This window comes from Anabrus simplex, chromosome 3 (assembly GCF_040414725.1).
Source record: "Anabrus simplex isolate iqAnaSimp1 chromosome 3, ASM4041472v1, whole genome shotgun sequence".
In the NCBI taxonomy this organism is placed as follows: domain Eukaryota; kingdom Metazoa; phylum Arthropoda; class Insecta; order Orthoptera; family Tettigoniidae; genus Anabrus; species Anabrus simplex.
In genome coordinates, this window is record NC_090267.1 from 91,121,845 (window position 1) to 91,146,006 (window position 24,162).

The 24,162-nt window shown below is 40.7% G+C and overlaps 2 protein-coding genes across 2 annotated transcripts in view; both read left to right on the forward strand.

Moving 5' to 3' along the window:
- The window catches only part of LOC136866011 (UDP-glucosyltransferase 2), a 98,115-nt gene extending 81,631 nt beyond the window's left edge, over positions 1-16,484 (forward strand). Inside the window, exon 7 of the mRNA XM_067142622.2 lies at positions 15,949-16,484. Within this exon, the coding sequence (XP_066998723.2) occupies positions 15,949-16,243 (295 nt within the window). The 3' untranslated portion in view covers positions 16,244-16,484. The remainder of the gene's footprint in view (positions 1-15,948) is intronic.
- A 4,214-nt stretch (positions 16,485-20,698) lies between these two features.
- LOC136867052 (UDP-glucosyltransferase 2) overlaps positions 20,699-24,162 on the forward strand; it is a 161,117-nt gene continuing 157,653 nt past the window's right edge. Inside the window, exon 1 of the mRNA XM_068227009.1 lies at positions 20,699-22,416. The gene's annotated coding sequence lies outside the window, so the exon portion shown is untranslated. The remainder of the gene's footprint in view (positions 22,417-24,162) is intronic.

The following is a 24,162-nucleotide window of genomic DNA, read 5'->3' on the forward strand; positions in this document are numbered from 1 at the left end:
GGTCGTGTTCTGTTTGTGGAGAGTGGAGGGGTGAGTGAGGCCTTGAACGAGATTGTGGCTGGGAAGGAATGTCCGGTACTGTCAGAGGAGAGTAAAGGTAATCGCCCACTACACCGCGCCGCGCAGCGCAGCGCAGCCGAGAAGAAATTTCCGTGGTCTGCTTCTTGTGAAATGAAATGGCTTAACGCCCACTGCAGGGAGCCGCGCCGCGCCGCGCGGAACAAGCTTGTGGAATTTCCGCACCAGAAGCCCCCAGGTTTCTGGAACGGAACTTTTTCCTTTCGGCGCGCTTGTATGGGCGAGGGTAGAAGGAAGGAATAACGGAAAGAATGTGGTTTCGTGGCGTTTCGGCAGTCTTCGTGAGTCCTCGACTAGTGCCAGCACGCTCGTACCTTCACGCGGTTAGTGGTATTGTGCACTGTACGCCTTTCTCCGCGAAAGGTGATATTATTTTCTCGCTCTACACACGGCTTTTTTATTTGCTAGTTGCTTCACGTCGCACCGACACAGATAGGTCTTATGACGACGATGGGAGAGAAAAGGACTAGGAGTGGGAAGGAAGCGGCCGTGGCCTTAATTACGGTGCAGCCCCAGCATTTGCCTGGTCTGAAAATGGGAAACCACGGAAAACCATTTTCAGGGCTGCCGACAGTGGGGTTCGAACCTACTATCTCCCGAACACTAGATACTGGCCGCACTTAAGCGACTGCAGCTATCGAACTCGGTACACACGGCTTAACTAGGTTCAATAGTTCATAGAATTTTTCTTGGGACATACGAAAGCAGTGGGAAAATTTACTTCGGTCCTTTTGTAGAACAGGAAATAAATGGTGAAACTCTCCGTACGTTTCCCTTTTCTCATAAATGTTGTGGACCCAAACTTTTCTTTCGCGTTTTTCTTCTTCCTCACTTGCGAATATCGCAACCGCAAATAATAAGTCCTCCTCGGAACTGGAACTCCTTTCTGTGTGAGCTGCACTTCCCCAACTGGAGAGAGGCGGCGCGGTGAGGTGTGCTGTATGGGCGAAGTCTCGGAAAATGGCCCGTGGAATGTTCCACAAGCTTGTTCCGCGCGGCGCGGCGCGGTTCCCTGTAGTGGGCGATTACCTTAACCCATTAGTGCTCGTTGCCACCTTATGAAAAAGTAATAATTATGCGAATGAGATAATCTAACTAAAGTGAGCTAATCTCATTACCTTATGAAAAATTAATAATTATGTGAATGAAATAATCTAAGTACAGTGAGCTAATCTAATTAAATTACACTAAGGTGGTATTTAAATAAAATGAAATATAGTAAATAGAGATCAGAACAGTCAAGTGAATTGTCCGTTTAGTTGCTATCTCTATCCTCCGGTAAGTCACACAGCCGGTTAATGCGCACTTTGCCCCCGTCGGGTTTCTTAATGATGATATCGCCGTCTGCAGTCGAACAGTTCGCTACATGGAAACGGTGAATGGCAGCCTTCAGTATGGAGAGTCTAGCGGACGTGAGATCTTCGCGGATGGTAACATGAGTGCCTTTTAGTCTCCTTTTGTTACGGAGTACTTCTTGTCGTGTACGATAGGAAGTAAACTTGACAATGATAGGCCGAGTTTTCCCTACTGATTTAGGCCCGACACGGTGACTTCTATCAATATCATTGATGTTTATATTCATATTATATATGCATACATCTAAGTACAATCTTGCAAGCAACAGGCAATTGCAAAATCGAATTGAATAAAACAGATAATTACAATAATAGTAACAATATCACAGATAACATAATAATAATACTGACATAATAATAATAATAATAATAATAATAATAATAATATACAGATAAAATCATACAATAATAAAAATACAGATATCATCTTGTAACGGGATTTGAACCGTTACAGAGGAGAGTGAGCAAAGGGGTAGTGCTGAAGACCACTCCAATGCAAAACAGGAAGGAAGGGGTAGTGCCGAAGGCACAGTCACCCACCTTCTCACTTAACGCACGCATTGCTGCATGTAGACAGCCCGCTACAAGACTTTGTTGTGATTGAAATGGGCACAGCGGCGGATGTATTGAAGTACAGTATTAGGTAACCTACTCTGATAGTTACAGTATCAAGAGGTAAAGGATGTTATTAACCGAAAGTTATTTGATAAATTCTATAAATACAAAATTAGTATGTTAAATAAGATGTTGATGTATAAATTATTATAACCGTGTAAGCATTTCTTTATAAAAATAACTGAAGATACATTTTACTTCTTAAGCAAAAAGCGATACATCTGAAAATAATTTAATATCATTAAAATTCAATTTCCGTAGAATACAAAGTCGTGTCTTAAAATATACAACAAATATGCTATTATTGCAGCATCTCAACATAAATAATTATTACAAAATTAAGAGATTTTTACAGAAATATCTTATCAAAAATAGCAAAAACCTTGCTAGAAAATATATAAATAAAATAAACGCACGGGAAAGTAATAAACGTAATGCTCTGTCCATAGTTACATAATTTCATCATCATCATCATCATCATCATCATCATCTGTTTACCCTCCAGGTTCGGTTTTTCCCTCGGACTGAGCGAGGGATCCCACCTCTACCGCCTCAAGGGCAGTGTCCTGGAGCTTCAGACTCTTGGTCGGGGGATACAACTGGGGAGTATGACCAGTACCTCGCCCAGGCGGCCTCACCTGCTATGCTGAACAGGTGCCTTGTGGAGGGATGGGGAAGATTGGAAGGGATAGGCAAGGAAGAGGGAAGGAAGAAGCCGTCACCTTAAGTTAGGTACCATCCCGGCATTCGCCTGGAGGAGAAGTGGGAAACCATGGAAAACCACTTCCAGGATGGCTGAGGTGGGAATCGAACCCACCTCTACTCAGTTGACCTCCCGAGGCTGAGTGGACCCCGTTCCAGCCCTCGTACCACTTTTCAAATTTCGTGGCAGAGCCGGGAATCGAACCCGGGCCTCCGGGGGTGGCAGCTAATCACGCTAACCACTACACCACAGAGGCGGAAGTTACATAATTTCAAGAAAAGAAAAATGGAAATTAAAACTAATTGTGAAAAGGATATTAAATAACTAAAGAGTTGTGTCAAATACTGACTTTACAACAAGTGTAAGTGACGGGTTCATCCTCCCTTTCAGAACATCAATAATCGGACCATTTACCGTTCCCCTTTATCACTTGCTCTAGTCGCTTGGGAATGGAAGCTATTAGATGTTGGAAAAAGTCTGGTTCATTCCTTAGATTCGCCCAAACTCGATGGCAGTGCATTAGCAGAACCACTCTTGCCCTCTCCTGACCTGGAACCCACGTGTTGCCCATATTTGCCCAAAGATGTTCTATTATGTTTAAGTCAGCCGACTTAGGAGGCCGGTAAAGCACGTGAACGTTAGGATGCTGTTTGAAGAAAGCTTCGGTTACATGCTCAGTGTGAACAGAGCAGTTAACCCCCCAAACCCCATGGCACTACAGCCCTTGAAGGGCCTTGGCCTACCAAGCGACCGCTGCTCAGCCCGAAGGGTTGCAGATTACGAGGTGTCGTGTGGTCGGCACGACGAATCCTCTCGGCCATTATTCTTGGCTTTCTAGACCAGGGCCGCTATCTCACCGTCAGATAGTTCCTCAATTCTAATCACGTAGGCTGAGTGGACCTCGAACCAGCCCTCAGATCCAGGTAAAAATCCCTGACCTGGCCGGGAATCGAACCCAGGGCTTCCGTGTAAGAAGCAGGCACGCTATCCCTACACCACGGGGCCGGCTCGAACAGAGCAGTTATCTTGCACAAACCTGATAACGGGAACTTCTTCTACGGGGTAATTAGCTCGAAGACTAAGAAGAACAGCACCTTGTAAAACGTCCACATAATCACGAGCAGTCATATGTTGAGTGACCTCCATCAACCCTCATGGACCGGCACCACTTATCCAGCTCAATACGCCACATGTGATGCGACCCGACTGATTAGTTACTTGGACAAACGGCTCTTCATAAAGCTTGCCAGCTGGTCGCCAGTATTCAGCTGTTTACCTGGATCGGAGAAAAATACATTTTCATCAAACGAATTTGTAATTTCCCATTCCTGTCGTGGAGTAACACTTTCTTGTAGTGCAAAGCTTACGCGAAGTTCTCTGAGGATAGGAAGAAGTTACCCCGTTTTCGCAGCTCGGCGTTGTGAATACCTGCAGCATGGAGTCGGCGACTCACGGTAGTCCGGCTTACTGGCAATTTCTAACGCGACAATCGCATCACCGATAGTCGCAAACGGAGAATTGTTCATAGTTTGAACGATTCCAGCATCCTGTTCTGGAGTAGTTCTTGCTAGTGGCTTTACGTCGTACCGACACAGAGAGATCTTATGGCTACAATGGGATAGGAAAGGGCTAGGAGTGGTAATAAACCGGCCGTGGCCTTAATTAAGGTACAGTCCCAGCATTTGCCTAGTGTGAAAATGGAAAACCACGGAAAACCCTCTTCAGCTATGCAGACAACGGGATTCGAACCCACTATTTCCCGGATGCAAGCCTAACTGCACAACCAACTCGCCCAGTCAAATCTTTCTTCACCTCGTTCTTGCCATATTTCTACCCACCTCCAAACTGTCTTAAGACTTCATGGTATTGCTTCAGCTATTGCTTGGGGAACCATGTGAGCCTCCCACATGCCAATATTACGGCCTCGATTCACTTGTGATAAGCTAGGAGCCATCTTACAGTGTTAAAGTATAACGAAATGCAGGCCGCGATGGAATACACACACAATGCCTTCAGCACTACCCGTTCACTCCCTTCCCCTCCTTTTCGGTACTGGAGTGGCCTTCAACACTACCCCTTCACTCCCTACCCTCCTTTCCAGTACTGGAGTGGGGCAGTGTTGATTGTTTATGTCGGGACACCATTAATGTGCACGCCTGTACCTGATTGCCTTACGTTGTTGGTACCAAAATGAGAAACTACCACCTTCTCCTTTCCCTCCTCCTTCTTTTCTACTTTCCTCAACATCCGCTTTAACGAATTTCCTGGATAACACTTTACCCTGGTTCCCTTTTCTCCACGTGTCTAAAAATGGAATCCCCCATGACCAGAGCCTGAATCCCACGCACCTTATTTGATGCCCTCCCCTCCTGGTCCCCACTATATTGTCAGACGGCTGCAGAAGCTACTTTCTCCTCCCTTTTCCCCCTCCCATGACCCTGTTCCACCTTTCTTTTCTTATCACCTACTCTGCATTTCCCTTTCCTCCTACTCCCACACTCCTCTGCAACAGTGACCTGTTCATCATCTATCCTCTGCTTTTCTACCCGCAGTGACTCATGTCGATATCTCACCGGCGCCTGTCCTGAATTCTGCTCCTAACTAGAGCCCTTAGCCTGCAATTTCCTTCCCCTTAAATCACTGGACAACTACACCACCACCTTTCATTCCCATCCCTCTTGTACACCTACCGTATCCCCTACATTGTCTGAGGGAGGCCTACCTTCCCTCCTGTCCTCAGAGAGAGTCCTAATTATCTCCCACAAACTCTCCAAATCCACCCTCATACTCCTAAATGCCGGGCCACACCCACAGTTCCTACACTTGCTTTCCATAGCCGTTCTTTGCGGAATACTGAAAAATCAACAAAGATAAAATAACTTATTCTGTGGGAAACAAATGAGAAGAAAGGAATATTGTCTTGGATAGTACACAAGAATCACATGAACAGAAGGTAAGTAATACAGTATATCGACTACAGTACAATACTACTTAGGCGTATTATAACTTATTATTATCCCGAAATAACCTAACACAAGTAAAACTGCTGTTGGAATACACAAGAATTACAAATTCTAAACTGCAGTTAAGCCTATCCTAATTACAATAGAATTCCAGTAAGTTTCTAGAGATATTTCTCTTATGACACATATATTTTGCAATAATAATGGGTAAATAATCACGCTAATTTCTAATATAATAACTACACAGCAATAATTTTAAACTGCGTTGAGACGTATTCTAATTGCAATATTTTATTACTACGTGCAAACAGAAATGAAAATTGCAATTAAAATTTGAAATTCGGAAGAACCACTCAAGGATTACAAAACAAAGCTAAATGCGTGGACAGATTATTATTAGTACTATTTTACCCTGCAATGCTCTAAAAGAAATTAAAACTGCCGTTTAGTTAAATGCTGAAATATCGAAAGGGTTACTGTTCGGTACGCAAAGATAATACACGAATATAGCAGGCAAGACCTTATCTACTGTAATAACATCAGTACGGTACAATAAAATTCTCAACTGCATTTAGGCGTGTTCTAATATAATAATTTAATTTCGTGTGGCTATTTCTAGCCGAGTGCAGCCCTTGTAAGGCAGACCCTCCGATGAGGGTGGGCGGCATATGCCATATGTAGGTAACTGCGTGGTAGTTTGGTGGAGGATAGTGTTATGTGTGATGTGTGAGTTGCAGGGATGTTGGGGACAGCACAAACGCCCAGCCTCCGGGCCATTGGAATTAACCAATTAAGGTTAAAATCCCCGACCAGGCCGGGAATCGAACCCGGGACCCTCTGAACCGAAGGCCAGTACGCTGACCATTCAACGAGTCGGACGGCGTGTTCTAATTATAACACGTTATCTGAAACAAAAGAACTGGAGTTAAAATCAAATACTTAATATTTAGTCGGGTTATTATTTTTATTCTACCTAGGCGCTAACAGAAGACAAACTTTTACTCTACTAGACAAGTATTACCCAAATATTATACTACTATTTCCCTTGGTAAATTATTCCGTTCCCTTATACCTCACCCATTAAAGAAATATTTGCCACAATTTATTCTCCAACTCTCCGATTCTCTCATATTCCTACTGTATAAAGATGCCAACATAGCAGGGACCATCAGAAGCAAATGACTGCAGTGTGCTGGACATGCGGCTAGGATGGAAGAGCGCAGATGGCCAGGAAGTTCCTGGATTCATCCCCACGAGAAGGAGACCCCTAGGTAGCCCATGGAAGAGAGGACTGATGACCTCCATGAGGACAAGGCAACAGTCAGCGAGAAGTATAGATGGATGGCGATAGACAGCGATGGGTAGAACCCGACGGAGGAAGAGACTTATAGTGGCGCACGGTCCGTTTGGCCGGATCGCGTGAAATAAATAAATAAATAAATAAATAAATAAATAAATAAATAAATAAATAAATAAGTAAATAAATAAATAAATAAAATTGAAAAAATAAATTAATTAAAATATACAGAAATAAAATTAAAAAAGAATATATTGTTATACTTTCTATTGAAAAAATATTTTCAAGCTTATTTGTCCACTACTAGTTTGTTTACTTTCGAAGTGATGCTATTTAGGCACTGTACATGTTACTCTTCTATCACTCGCCCTCGCCTTTGTCTTGGTTTGTGACAGGCAGAGCCTGGGCCAGGGTTGCTGCATAATCATTCGACATATTTTTTTGATCAATCAAATATTCTCAAACATATTTTCCTTTGTGACAGACCTTTTTATGTTGCGCTGACGGTATCGGTAAAAGTATTCATTATTCTATGTCTTGGTTTTTAATTTTTAATTAGTTCTTCTCCTCAGATTCTTGTTTCATCCGAACAGGAAACAATGTAAACAGGCCATCTTGGGCATTGATGTGTCAAGTGTGAATTGAGTGTAGCCTATCTTATTATGTATGATTCCATGCTGATGCTAACGTTAACAATAATGTTTCGTAATCAAACGGCAGCTACTAGATTTGTATGTCTACGAAGTGGTGCCATTTAGACAGTTTGCATGCCATTCTTGATGTTCTGATTTCTGCCATCTAGCAATGAAGTGGATTTTTACTGGACGGTTACCGAGGCTGAGTTAATTTTGTCTCAATGTTAATTTTAATGTAAACGCATTCCTACTTATGGGTTGCCATTACGGCAAAGTATACCATGCAAAGAAAGTCTTCATTAAGATACGCGATAACTGTTATATGTTGTCCTTTAGTTATTCTGCTAATGTGAAGTGTACAGAGGTCTTTATTTTTCTGCCAACCCTTCATAAATCAGCTACCTTAGTCATAAAGTTAGGACCTCGAATTGGCCATTCTACCTCTGATCCATATGTGCAGCTGTTTGATTTATTATGAAATTAGTGTGCTGTACTATGAATATACTGATGCTGATGATTCAACCTTTTAAAACATTCGTAGAAGCATGGATGAATTACTTGAACAAACAAATAAAGCTTTTAATGATATAAAAGTTTAGGTCCAGATAAATTATTTCCAACTTCATGAGGAAATATCTTACACTAATACAATCACCCCAATACATTCTATCAGAACTGGAATTCATGTTCAACTTTTAGGTGTAAATCTAGATTCAGGATCAACTGAGGGGTCGTACATAGAAAACCTGTGTGGTAGAGTCTTTAAGGTGTTATACTTGATCCTTAATTTTAAAGACGCTTTTTTGAAACAATCTTCCCCTAACGCACACTTTGCATTTTTTTAAAAGTAATTTCAGTTATGGTCTAGTGTCGTTTGGTAACTGTTTGCATATCATCAGTGTAAAAAGTTTAGAAATGTGTAAAAGATGCAGAATAAAGCTATTTGCATAATTTGCAAATGTTCCTCAAAAGACTCATCAGTCGTTGAACTTTCCATCCTAACTGTAATTAGTTTTGTTTGTGTCTATTACTTTACATAAAGTGAAAGTCCACTAATGATATGACTTATTGGAACACCGTACGTCCATACAATAGTAGACATATGAATCGGATCGATTTACCCAGGTGTAGATTGCACAGAAGTCTAATACCATCTTAGGAATTTTTTTTTTTTTTTGATGAAGTAGAACATAAATTCAGGAATATACACACAGCATTTAGCAAGGTCGTTTGTGAATGATTGTTGTCCAGTCCATGGTATTCTATTAATGAGTGCTTAAAACTTGAATGACATCACCTCAAGTAACTGCAATATAAAAGTGCTGGACTGAGTGGCTCAGATGGTCGAGGCGCTGACCTTCTGACCACAACTTGGCAGGTTCGATCCTGGTTCAGTCCGGTGGTATTTTAAGGTGCTCAGATACGTCAGCCTCGTGCCGGTACATTTACTGGCACGTTAAAGAAAACTTGCGGGACAAAATTCCGGTACCTCGGCATCTCCAAAACCCGAAGAATTAGTTAGTGGTACGTAAAGCCCTTACCATTATTATTGTTACTATTATTGTTATTACTATTATTACAATATAAAGTATTCATATTCTTTAGGCCCTTTGAGTCGTAAAATTACCAACATTTAGCCCCATTTTGACAGTGGGCTTCTCAGTTAGATTGACACACTTTTCAGTGCAGCTCTTATGTCAGCAACCATTATTATTGTATGGTAGTTGTCTTTTGAATGCCATTTTCGACATAGATATAAGTTACTGCGGGGGGTCATCCGAAAATATGTGTAGTGATGCGACAAAATGTGTAACAGAAATGTAACCATAGCAACCGTGCAGTCATTGATGTAGTATATGAATGGATGACAAGACAATGTTACCTAGCAACCGTGCAGGCTATGTTTTATGGCTGGTTGTCATCTGACATTAGCAGCCGTTGATGGATGGCCATTACCGTGAGGTGGTGGTGGTGGTGATTAATGTTTTAAGAGGAAGTACAACTAGGCAACCATCCTCTATATAACACTAATTAGAGGGAAAAAAGGAAGGGATCCGACACTTCGAAAAATGAAGATATCGGTCAAAGAAAGACAAGGGCCACGAAGGGCGTGAAAATGAAAGACTCCCTATCCCTCGCAAACCTAATAGCGTCGGGGTCGGAAAAGAACAAGAGTTGACCGAGGGAGGTCGGATAGGATAGATGAAAGTGAGGAGCCTGGCACAAGTAAGTGGAAGCAATGCCAGGACTCAGCTGAGGGCCCCGTGGTCGCCAACCCACACTCCAAAGTTCAGAGCCCTTGGGGCCCCTTTTAGTCGCCTCTTACGACAGGCAGGGGATACCGTGGGTGTTATTCTACCGCCCCCACCCACAGGGGGCCATTACCGTGAGACATACAGAGAGACCCATATAAACCTGAACTATATTAATAGGTCATAATTTCCCTCTGAAAGCCCGTAGAAACTGGAAATGTCTTTTAATGATCTCAGGGGCTCTGGGAGAACCAGTACTGCTGCCCATTGTTGATGGAAGACAGAATCATTGGTTACAACAGAACGGGCATTCCGAAGGGAATCCAATGTGCGCGATGTTCCAATAAAGACAAAGATTCTATGGATTGTAAGGAAGCTGGAGACAACTACCGTACTGAACATTAACAGTGGTAAACATAGACCATCATTGGGTGCAGACACCATTGATAATGTTCGAAGACGTTTTGACAGTTCTCCCGAGAATTCGTTACGTCGATTGAGCCAGGAGATAGGCACTTCATACGGCACAAATAAGAGAGCTGCAAAGAAATCGGGGTCGCGACCATACGGAGTGCATATGATGCAACCACTGAAAGAAGCAGATCATGAGACACGAATGGAATGGGTTATAATCGATGATTCCAGGGGTTCGTGATTCAACACCCAGACATTCTCTCCATTACTTGTTTTACAGATGAGGCATGGTTTCCTCTGTCAGGTTACAGCAACAGACAAAACAGCCGCTGCTGTAAACCCCCATGTCTTCCACGAAACACCACTGCATGATGAAAAGATTGGAGTGTGGTGCGCGGTGTTAGCTTCCAGGATTGATGGCCCCATGCAGTATATGCGGGCATCTTCAATACGTTTGTGGAGCAGCAGGACGATGTCGACCTGACAGAAGGTTATTTCCAACAAGATGCAGTAACATGTCATACGTCTAACGTTTCCATGCATCTTCTAAACAGTTACTTTGTGCCCCCCTTTCACCTGACCTAACCTCACCGGACTTTTTCTTATGGGGTTGTCTTAAAAAGTAGAGTGTACAAGAATAAACCTCAGACAACTACTGAAATCCATAAGGGCATTAGACAAGAAATAATCAACATTGGCGATGATACACTTCGCAAAACGTCGCAGAATACGGTGAAACGAGTACAGTTGTGTATGGATGCTCGTGAAGGGCACTTCCAAAACTTGCTGTGAGGTATCTTCCAACAAAGGATTGTAACCATTTTCTTTCCTGACCGAATAATGTCAAAGTATTGTGCGCCCCCCCCCCCCCCGTATCAACGGACTTTATATTATGTATTGCACCCATAAGCGAATTTACCTAATTAATTTACGAATTAAAATTGAATATTTCGTATATGAGATACCACAGTTAGGCTGTGAAACTAGCAGTCACAAAGGAACTTTCTGGCGCCAGTCAGGCGGCAAGTAAAATCCATGAAACTCTTCTCAGAGCACGACCAAATTGTAAACCACCCTAAGGAGTCCATCCAATAAATTTTATGACACCGCATAGGAGTGGCGACTTGCTGTTTGGTTCTCACGAGAAAATCACGCGTTGAGGCCTGACCTACTTAGCTAGGACAAAAGGGACAGCGAAAATACCCGCCAACCGTTGGGAGGAAATGGAAGCACCCACGCTACGAAGGGCGCGAAAGTCTCAGCCAATCACAAAATTCTAAATTTGAATGAACTGTTATAGCGGGAGGCTACAGTCAGTATTTCGCGATCTGAAGCCCGGTGTGGTGGTGAAAAACAGTGTCCTGACTTCTTTATAATATTTGGTAAATTATCAGTGCGAATCTGTGGTTAATTAGTGCCTAATTAATAAAATTTAACTTCGCACGGAGGAGTAAGAGGACCCAGAAGAATGAGCTGTCATGGCGGGATGAAGCCGTCCACCGGAAGAAAATAACACCAGTGACGCAAGCCGTCGTGTGGATTATCCTGTGATCATTTCCCGCGGCGCAATATCACATGTAAGTCGGACAAAATTTAGGAAGTTTTGCATATAAATTTTGAAAACTATAACCTACGGATGTACGATAAAGCGCTCCCGAGGACTAGATTATTACGCCACATCCCTTCCACGGAACTATTTTCTAGGTGGTGGGAGGACTCTTTACAAAACCCAGCGACCAGAGGGTTGAATTCTCATTGTGTCTCTTGAGTCTTGGCAGTGTCGTGAGTACTCTCAGTGTGTGTGTTGTCTTGAGAATCCTCAGTGTGTTGTTTTGAGTACTCACAGTGTCTTGAGTGTGACAGTGTGTTTTCTAGAGTCTTCGCAGTGATTCTGTAATAGTCTCAGTTTTTTTTTTAGTATTCTCAGTGAATCTTCGTTTTGACAGAGTGACAGAGTGAGACAGCTAATTCATTTAGTCAGATTTACTTTTGGCTGGTAAAAAAAGCGATTAGACACTTGTAGGTATTTTGAGAAAGCCTTGTATTATTTACTTGGGAGAGTAACATTTCAGTAATGAACACTTTAACAAACTTTTACTGTAAATGCAGAGAGATGACAGGCAAGAGCTACACTTTCAACTTAAATGAACTCACATTACGAGTCGAGAGGAACAAATCCATGTTTTCGGCATAATTACATAAAAACTTCTCTAACCCACGGGTAGTTTCACATGTGTTATCAGCATAAAATTTTCTCCACAACATAAACTGTATTTAGCTTGTTTCTAACATTCAATAAACTGTTTGGCAAGCGAGATATTTACGGGCAGAAACGAGTAAAGACAGACAGGGAGGAGAATGACTTTTCTTCAATGAAGGCCGCAGTAGCAAACCTTGGGCAAACAGTTATGTTCCGTTGGGGTTAATGTTCTGTAAGCTGCGACGTAAACAAAGCTGAGAGACCGGCGTGCAGACCAACAGGTGATTTCCAGGTAGACAGCGAGACGACCGCCCAACTACACAACAGGAGTCTGCAGTGGGATCGTCTAACTTTCACTGGAGTGAGAAAAATGCGAGTGTTGTATGCTAATATAAACGTGTGTTACGGCATGGCAAATATGTGTCAAATTGGCGTGTGTAAAATTTTGGAATACCACAGCAGTGTGAAGATGGAATTCTAATTTCACCATGACCGAGGCCAGAGGGTGAGCCAACATGCCTCCATCACACAGGTATGAGCATCAATAAATAATGTAAATAAATATGTAGGACTGTGATTAATCGATGATCAATGTAGTTTAGAGTATTAGGTAGGATTGTAAATAATTCACGGTTGATAATTGTAACTATATAATAATAATAATAATAATAATAATAATAATAATAATAATAATGTTATGTTGCACTTTCAGCTAGGTTATTTGTGCACTTCGTTTAGGTAGATGTTGTTTGCGTGTTTTATTGGATTATTTCTGTAGTATATCACTTTGACAGTTAGGCAGCTATGATATTTGACCTATGTGTGTAATGCCAGTTTATTATTATTATGATTCATCATGTGATTAGATCGTTGATTTTTGAGTTATATTTTTTGTTTGAGTTTTGATCTTGTAGATGCCGCCGCGATGATTTTAATGTTTTATTTTTGCTACTTTGCGCATTCAGCTTGTTTTTGTTGGGGAATCATCCTTCAGATGCGACGATTTTGATTGTACCTATCCCGTGTATTTTGCGACGATTTTGGTAGACGCGAGTATTTATTTCTGTGTAGTTGCGGTTACACATGTTTCAACATCTGTGTTTGAGAGGCAATCTCGTCATCTTTTTGTTATATAGAAACAGTGAGTGCCATTGATGAGTCAGCTCTGAGATTTTGTGATATGTTAAGCAGAGAATGATCGAGAGATCGAGCTAGATGATTAATATCCCTGATGATCTACGTTGATGATGGAAATATGATTTGGACCATGTCATGAACTGTCGTAAGAAGTCGTAATGTGCACGACAGATTTTTTGCCCGCCGGATACGAGCGAGGCCGTATTGTGAGAATAATGAATAATAAAGACGTCGAGTTTTAATGAGTAAATAGAATTGTGAAATGAAGAATTTAACCATGAGTGTTAAATGTGTTACGACATGGGTTATGATTGTAGGCAGAAGCCTGTATTTGTTTAAATAATTCCAGGGAAAGTAGATGTTCGGCAAATATGCTAGCCATTGTACAATATGAGCAGAGCGACGAGTCAATGTGTTTTTCGATAATCATGTAGAGTCATGGATCACATGAAATAACAGTAATTTGTCCATCAAGGTTAAATTGTGTCATGTCCAGACATTTATCGTCTGAGTTAGAGATTGCCGTCAAATTCGCAATTTTTGCTACATACTGCGGGGTATATTTTTGTGGAGACTCCGACTTTATTTTGCACATTCCATCCTTATTTAATTTCCAGTAGGCCGCGATGGTGGGATCTAGTTTTTTTTGTGTGTATTTCTTTCTGAGTGTACTTTATTACCGTGTATTTTGTAGGACGCAAGCGTATGTGAATTATTTATATTTGATTTGGTGTAAATAGATAGGTGTAGATAGGCTAGTTTTTGATTTCTGTATTTACTTTGTCGGAGCAGTGTTTCTCCGTTAACAGATGTAATGATGTAAATAAGATTGTCAGATGTTAGGTTTATGGATCATCGATTAAATCACAGTCGAAATGATAGTAGTGGTATGCTCATACCAGGCATTTAAGTAATTACCAAACCTTTTAAAATCCACTACATTTTATTTGCAAAATGAAGCGATCTTTAATAAACAAATTGTATAAAACTGCCGCAATGAATGAGGTAAACAAGATGGCATCTGCCTCCATCTAGTGGTGGTACCACAAATATGAGTCGATAATGAAATGCAGTTAGCGGCAAATTCAATAGAAATTTTAATGTACAAGGGTCGCTATCATTTGATATGTTAACATCAGGCACTTGGCCTAAATTTTGGCTTATTTTAAGAAGTCCAGTCTATCACAGGTACGCAAGTGAAGTTTAAAATTTAGATGAGTGGTCGATACACTCAGATTTGATATTTCAATAATTTATTTTGTTTAATCATGAGGTGTTTGAATAAGACAATGGTTATGTCGGAAATGAAGTGTGATGTTCATGGCTGTTGTTTTTCTTCGAGTTATTCCTTATATGATACACTTGGTTAGTGCAGTCCATGATTATTTAAATTTGGGTATTTTACCAAATAAGCCACATGTGATAGATATTTGATAACTCCTTTAAGTCAGTGGAGTGATGACGTAACTAATTTTACTTTATTATGATTCAACTATTTTAATTTATTTTGAGAGATATTTTCTACATAAAAATTCTGTATTTCAAGAAGGTGGTCTTTCTGACCAGAGTTTTAAACTGAGTCATGTTATTAACTTGAAGACAGTGTCAACAGAGTCTGGAATAATTTTAATTAAGGTGTTTGACCTCCAGTCAGTTTATTAGGCAGATTATGATGTTTGTAAGGCAGATCCTCAATCTTTAATTTTCTTAGTTTCATTGATTTCATTTTGTTTACATTTTTCACTGGTTCAGTTTACGTTCATTTTTAGAATTTTGCATTTTATTTCAATAAATCAGTCTTTTATTTAAATTTTATTCAGTCTTTGGGTACCATCATTTTTAGTTAGTTTACCCCCCTCTTTTCATTCCCTCACTCCTTATTCGACGGGTGGCCTCTTTCCGGGGATAGCGGACGGTCACGACTGAGGAAGAAGAGTCTAGATGCAGCGGTGAGTATGATTTACATGTCATTTATTACAGGAGCAGCCGGCGCACAGAAGAAGGAAGAGTTCACCGCAGTTGTTGCCTTGTAAAGGGCACAGTATGTATGTATGTATGTAATCTCCCAATTGTGTATTATCAACTCCCAAAGTGTCACATATGTCCTATTATTGACTCAGAAGTTATGATTTATTAAAATAGTTCAGGTTTATATTGATCGCTTTATAATCATGATTTTCGCAAAGGGAAAAGTGGTTCATTTTTCTTCTATTATCTTGTGGGTGAAAGCTAATAAATGTAACTGATTAATGTTGAAAACATGACTAACTTACCTACCTTACCTTTTGCTCTGTTTCAGTTATCGGAAGAATATGGAGAAGCTTGCCGTTATATATCGCGAAGAAATGGGAGAAACATCAATAAACAAAGCCGTCTGGTGGATAGAATACGTAATTAGACACGATGGTGCTCGTCACCTAAGATCAGCAGCCCTGGACCTGACTTGGTACCAGTATCTTCTGCTGGACGTCATAGCCGCGATATTAGCTGCTCTTCTTGCGCTTCTTGTAGTCAGTTACGTTGTGATTAAGAAATGTATATCGTTAGCTAAAAGATTTTTTACTGGAACACCTTCAAAACAAAAGAAACATTAAGTTTTCATGACTGAACTCTATGCTGGCTGCTGTGAGTATATGTTCCATTTGCTGTGTGTAAGATATGTCATGGAAATTGTAGGAATAATAAATAGATGAGAGGTCCGCCGAAATACTCTTGGCTTCATATCATCTATTCCTCGTCTGTAATAGAAAAACCGTTTAGTAATGTTAGTGGACGTTAAAACAATAACAATAATATTAAAAGCGTTTAAATTTGTTACTGGAACACCTTCTAAAGAAAAGAGAGAGTAAGCGTTCATGAACTGAATTGTCTGCTGGCTACTGTGACTATAATTATATTTAATTTGCTCTGTTCAAGATATGCGATCAAAATTATTAACCTGTAAATAATTGTCAAGGGTAGTTCAATAAATGTATTGGATAGTAAAAGACATTACCTCTGTATATAGTAAGTTTAAGGACACTAATAACCCGCCGCCGGACCCGTCGTGTAGGGGTAGCGTCCCGGCCTCGTAACCGGCTTTGATTCCCGGTCAGGTCAGGGATTTTACCTGGACCTGAGGGCTGGTCCGAGGTCCACTCAGCCTACATGATTAGAACTAGGGAGCTATCTGACGGTGAGATAAAGGCCTCGGTCTCGAAAGCCAGGAATAACGGACGAGAAGATTCGTTGTGCTGACCACACGACACCTCGTAATCTGCAGGCCTTCGGGCTGAGCAGCGGTCACTTGGAAGGCCAAGACCCTTCAAGGGCTGTAGTGCCATGGGGTTTGGGTTTGGGTTTGGGTAATGACCCGCCACTCTGTATATGCTTGGTCCTCATCCCGAAGGCCGGTTGGATCCTCAACAGGATCATGAATATAATAGAATAGAATAGTCAACCCTCTACCCTTCCAGCCTTTGAAATGTGGCACCGGCATAAATAAATCCCAGGGTCGCTGAATGGGTAAGACCCGCAGAGATATCTTCGAAACAACATAACGGACCTTAAGTTATTGAACTGGAAAGATAAGAGAGAAGATAAATTAAATAAAAAGATCTGAATGAGAACCTTTTGGTAAAACACAAATTTATTAAAATAAAAGAATATACTTTGGGAAAGTAAAAATCCCTACACACAATAAAGAAATTTGGACTGTACATTGATACGTCACTCATTACCTCCATCAACTATAACCATAGTATGGTTTAATTCATATGTAAACTTTGTTTAATTTACACGATTATTTACTTCATTCAAGTCAACCACTAATTTCCTTATTTATTAAGATTTTTCAGCCTAAGTTATCAAATCAATTATACTTCCATCGACAATTTTTGCCATGAAAAACCAACAATCTTGTTCATCAATTCAAAATTCATCCATATACAGTACATCTCACTTAATTGAGTTATTATTACATCTCATTATTTGCCGATATTAATTTAATCGACTAGTTCCTTCTACTAATACGTCTCGGTTTTTATTATATTTGATTAAAACCATATTTCAGAAAATAATAATATAGTTGACCATCATTACATCAATCACTTTCATCAGAGTGATCTTTAAAATCAAAGTAAATTCGAAACACATTCATCTATACACCAACTCAATGTTCTTTTGCCATTCAACTGCTCCTATGGTATTGAAATAGTCTTTAAAATTGTCTCTAATTGCCATTGCCTCTACCGAAGCCTTTCCCCCGATATTTTCTAGCGGCTGAAAAGCTATACGTCCCGTGGCAGATGCTGGCTCCTCCGGAAGGCTAGTAATATCATCTTTCAAAAAGTTGTGGATAACGCACGTTGCTAACACAGTGTCTGTAGCGTGTGCTTGTGTTAATTGCAACCGTCGCTGGTACACCCTAAATTTCTGAGTTATTATACCAAATGTATTTTCTACGACGTTGCGAGCTCGACTTAAACGATAGTTGAAAACCTTTTTCTCATAGTTATTTTCTAACTGGGCTCTTGCGTAGGGCCTTAGTAAGTACTTTCGGAGAGGAAATGCTTCATCCCCGATCACAACATGTGGTATTGCAACTCCAGTCCCTGGCAATGGGTTTCCATGTGGTACATTAAGACTGTTATTTTCTAATCCTTTTCCCAGATTAGAATTCCGAAAAACGCCACCGTCACTGTTAGAGCCATACGAACCGACATCCACGCAAATGAATTTGTTGCCAGCATCTACTAATGCAAGGATTAGAATCGAAAAGAAGCGTTTATAATTATAGAATGTAGATCCACTCCCAGCAGGTGCTTGAACTGATACATGTTTGCCGTCTAATGCACCAATGCAGTTTGGAAACTGCCATCTGTCTCGAAAGCCTGCTTCAATCCTTTTCAACACTTCCGATGTCGGTTGAGGCATTACTATTGGCTGAAGAACTTCCCACAAAATCTGGCATGTTTCATGAACAATAGTGACTACTATATCAAAAAAGGCTTTCACGGCCGCAGATCTTAAAATCACAGGAACAGAACCAGCTTTTGGGTGGTTAGGCCGTGTGCATTATGCAGAGTTTCGTCCAGACGTGCCATTTGGACTCATCAGCTGGAATGACACGCCCCTCCAGGACTCTGCTTAGCAGTGGCAGACCAAACTGTGTGGCCCCGCCGTGTTAGCAAATCAAGTTTGCTAACCTGCTAAAGGAGAAATGACTTCTCCGTTTAAAAAATGCCGTGAAAGCCTTTTTTGATATTGTATCTCCAATGGGGGAGCATTTTTTATACGGAGAAGTCATTTCTCCTTTAGCAGGTTAGCAAACTTGATTTGCTAACACGGCGGGGCCACACAGTTTGGTCTGCCACTGCTAAGCAGAGTCCTGGAGGGGCGTGTCATTCCAGCTTATGAGTCCAAATGGCACGTCTGGACGAAACTCTGCATAATGCACACGGCCTAACCACCCAAAAGCTGGTTCTATTCCTGTGATTTTAATAGTGACTACTGTTGAATGGCCAAGCCGGAAGCTGAACGCAATTGTTTTGAAACTGTCACCAGTAGCAAGAAATCTGAAAACAAACGAGAGTACAATAGTCTAACTGTCCGATTGTTGAGACTTTAAAAATTACACATAGCAGCATGTTTTGTTGGCCATGGTCTTGTTTTATCATAATTAATTTCAAGTATATCTTTCTTTCAGGAAACGAATGCAAGGAAAATGGAAAAGCATTAGGGAATGCTATAGAAAAGCAATGGCATCAAGAGAAAAGAGTGGCAGTGAAGGGGGGAAAGTGAAAAAAAACCTGGAAATACGAGGAGGAATTATATTTCCTCAAACCCTTCATATGTCAACAAAGTCAGGTATCCAATATTGAGACACTAAACACAAGAGTAAAGTGATGCCACCGAAGTACAAGCCTTTACTAGTGTGTGTGAGGATTCTCCTCTTTCAGCATCGTCATCCCTAATTAACAGGCCTGTTTATGAGAGTCGTAAGAGGAAGAAAGAACAGAGTATCTCTGTAGCTAAGGTGTTCAAAGAGTACTTGGAAAAGACTAATATTATTTCTAGTTTCTTTCAAAGCATGGCTGAAACCGTGAAAACCTCCCCCTCCCCCCCGGAATTCAAGTTGAGGTAAAGAAAAAAGTGCTAGATACTGTTAGAGACTGCGAAATGCGAGTAATTAGAATGGCACAGGCCACTGTATCATTGGAATTACCATAATTCAGTTCAGTGGCAATAGCTTTAGTTCTTTTTAAGTTACTACTTTTAGTAATAAATTACATTGTTATTAGTAATTATTTAAAATTATATGTATTAACAGAACCACTTGAGTACTAGTACATTGCTGATTTTAATATTTAATATATATTGTCATGTAGTTCTAGTTGTGTTTATTATATGTATGCCACTAGAACTTTGTAATAAATGGAACATTAACCCCTCAGCGCCGACCTCTATACGTGGTATAGACCCATACATGGTTTCACATTTACGGCTATAGCGCGAAGAGTTTTGGAGTTATGGATACGCAAATTGTTTTTTTTCCAAGAAGAAATTTTGGAGTTTATCAGTGTTGTTAAATAAGAATTGAAAATCGTTAAAATGTAGTTGTTTTTGCAAGGATACTTATTTGTCAAGTAAGTCTGAGCCCTAATCTCTGTTTTTCTTTTAAGTCTGTTTGCTTCAGTCTTTCCCGCAGAATAAAATAAAGAAATGATGATCTGAGTAGTTTGTCTTTTCGCGTGATGATCTTTGCTCTATTTGTACAGTGACAGTGCGGTTTATTTGTTATATTTACCTTTATTTCTCGGCTTGTAATATTTTCGTAACTCTCCATGAGCGCTCTGTGTAGGCATCAGTTAGTGCTGCTTTCTGTCATACGATATGAGAACCAACTGTGCATGGTATAGATCACATTTGAAAGACGATGTCTCGACCTTTTATCTGAAATATGTATCGAGTTGGTTTATTTCGTCATAAGTGTTATTCCCCTCATTCAGTTTCGTACTGCTGCCTTCGATCTCGCTGCAGCTTCGTCAGTCCGTGTGACGCGCCGCGCTCAATGGCTAGCTCCAGCCGTGGTTTGACTGACAGTAATGTGCTTGAAATATTGTATAATTAAGTGAAAGTTTAGTCTGAAGTAGTAGTGACAGTATTAGCAGCAGTGACAATGAAATAGATGATTTGGCTGTGGCGGATGCAGTGGTAAATGATGAGAGTGACGATGAGGAGGAACCAGTACTTGGCAATTTCGTGTGGGAGACTATGGATAATTATACAGGTCAGAGGGAAATTTCAACAGTGAATTCGGACCAAGAGGTGGTGCACAAAATATCAGTGAAATCGTTGAATGTTTTGAAACGTTCTTTGATATTAGCGTAGTAGAGTTAATTGTGAAAGAAACTAACAGGTATGCGGAGCAATATCAAAATGCTCGTGGAAATCTTTTTTTTCGTTTCGGTCACCCGCTCGAACCTGGACACCTGTAACAGTAAATGAAATTTATACTGTGTTAGCTTTATTTCTGCTGATGGACATTGTACAAAAGCCAAAATCTCGGTCTTATTTTTCGAAGAGCAGGGTCATATCAACACCTGGGTTTTCAGATGTCATAAGTAGGGACAGGTTTGAAATGATATGTAGGTTTTTGCATTTTATAGACAACAACAGCTTGTCTACATACCAAGGGCCTCCAAAACTGTTCAAAATATATCCTATTCTGTGACATTTGAATAACAAATTTCAGTCCCTGTACTTACCACAGCAAAATATTGCTATTGATGAAAGTCTGACTCTGTGGAAAGGGCGCCTCAAGTTTCGGCAATACTTGCCACTAAAGGCCTCAAAATTTGGCATAAAAACATTCGAACTGTGTGAGTTAAGTACTGGTTATTTGTGGTGTTTTCTTGTATACACAGGGAAAGGAACTCTCATTGAATCAACTCTTATCACACCCGAAACTCCGAAAACTGCAGCAATTGTCTTGAAATTGTTAGAACCTTTGTTAGGCCGCGGACACACCTTATGGATGGACAATTACTACAATAGTCCAGAATTAGCGAGGGCTCTAAAACATCATCATTCAACAGACTGTGTTGGGACACTGAAACTGAACAGAAAAACATTCCCAAGGAAGTAAAAGAAAAACTTAAGAAGGGGGAAATAATAGCTAGGCATTCTGGGCCCGTCACTGTACTAAAATGGTGTGACAAAAGAAATGTTACGTTCGTGTCCACATACCACAATGAAGAAACAAAACGTGTTACTAAGAGGGGGAAAGAAACAGTAAAGCCTTTATGCGCGATAGATTACAACTATGGCATGGGGGGCGTTGATCTCAAGGACCAGTTACTACATATGTTTTTAGTCGAAAAAAAGAGAACAACTAAATGGTATATAAAGCTGTTCAAAAGACTATTGAATGCAACCGTCCTAAATTATCTAATAATATTCAGACAAGCCACAGGGACAAGCATTGAGCAGTTATCTTATCGGATTCAGCTGGTAGAAGGTTGGTTTACAAAATACGCTCGTACGGGCGGGGAGCGAAACATTCAAGGCCGGCGCGCATCAGATAATACAGTTCCAAGGTTACAAGAAAGACATTTTATCAGGAAATTAGCACCAAAAAGTGAGAAATCCAAACCTCAGAGACGTTGTATCGTGTGTTCAAAACACGGCAAAAAGAAGACGTCGGTGTACTGCTGCCAGGAGTGTGACGTGGGTCTCTGTCTCGAAGAGTGCTTCGAACTCTATCACACCAAACTAAATTACTAAGGTAATGTGAAAAAAATTATGTAATTATCTGGATGTACATAGTTCTATTATAAGGAATTCCAAATTTCGTGAATATCGTGCTACTCTTATACTTGTAGTAACGCTTAGTGAATCAATGTATTTCAGACGTGCGTAGTTGAAATCTCATCCGGACGCGGGGAAGGAAGCTCTTTAAATGGCTGCGACGCTGAGGGGTTAAGAACTATTAAAATATTCAACATAATTAACTCACCTTAAACATACAACCAGTCGTAGGGTCGCTGATATAGGTTCACGAAATCTCGTAAAATGCTTATTTAAATGTTCTTCAACAAGCTGAAATAGCTGTTGAAATTTCACAATGTTCATTCGAAAATACACTTTGAATTTCTCTTCATCGCGCAACAGTGATTGAAACAATGTACAAAATTCACCATTTAAATTCCTGGATAAATTTATGTCTTGAACCCAAAATTTTCGTTTTTGCCTTTGTTCTTCCCTTTCAGCATCTTCAGCCAACAGAGCAAGAGCTAACAAGCGATCCATTTTAGTTGCGTTCGACTGAGTCACGCTTCACACACCACTGTGACAGATGATAACAGCTGTCCAAATGCGAGGCGCGCTTCCGGTAGATATGAGTGCATACAAGAGAAATTCTTCTCGGAACTTCTCCTCTCCGGGTCTCCCTTCCGCTAGGTGTGAGCGGGCCTTAGCGCGGAAGATCCCATTGCTTCCCTCTTGGGCAATGAAATGACCCTGACACGTGTACTATATGGCTCCAAGCTAAAATAAGCGGAATTGCAACACATATACGGCCTCCCATGTAACTCCACTTCTTTATTTCCGTAACTTCCTTTCATTTCTAATATTCTATGCCAATGATATGAGCCGTTTGGGTTCAAAAGAATGGAATAGAAGATAATACTCCCATCGCTTAGTAGGAATACGTTAGGTCTGTCTAGAAAATAATTGTAATGGTATTCAAAACAGAATATGAATATTTTCCATTGTGCGAGCGAAGATGTAGTTTTTTTATGTAAAAGACTTTTCATGAGTTCCGTCACCTTTGATTTTCCAGGAGTTGGATTCTCGAACTGGGTATCCTTTAATGCAGGCTAGATTGTTGCACAAATGCCATCTTCAGATCAGTATGATGGAAACTGAAGTCTGCACGTTCCCTTTAACTTGGCAAATGTAAGGTAAGGGTATATTCTGCCCGAAGGCAGGTCCGAACCTCCGGAGAGGTGTGCGTGAGCCGGAGTTTACGTACGGCAGGGTGGCCAGTTCCTTTCCTTCCTCCATTCCCTTACCCCCACCAACACCCCGTGGCAACCCATCCACTTCTTGACCACGCCCAATGTTGCTTAAATTCGGAGTTCTCACGGGATCCGGTGTACCAACACGGCTACGACTGTTGGCGTTTGGAGAAGAGAGGCCTTCAAATATATGCTAACGCATTGTTAAACAGTTCTGGAACGATATTGCGCTGTGAGAAGGCGCGTTGATAATGGTAGTTTGTTGGGCCAATGTAGTCGCAAAACTTTTAGAGATACTTCCTTGTACTGGGCTGAAGAGTAAGGAGGGAGCTAGCCCGGTACCGGTAATACTGCCAACTGAATAGAAATGAAACGTGAATTGAATCGATAGTAGGATCGATCGATAGGAATTTTCTAAACCTTTATTATCTTAAGCCAACAACTGTGTCACACACACATTATATAAAAATTCTCGGTGCGAATCTTGTTCCTAGCATGAATTTTATATTTTG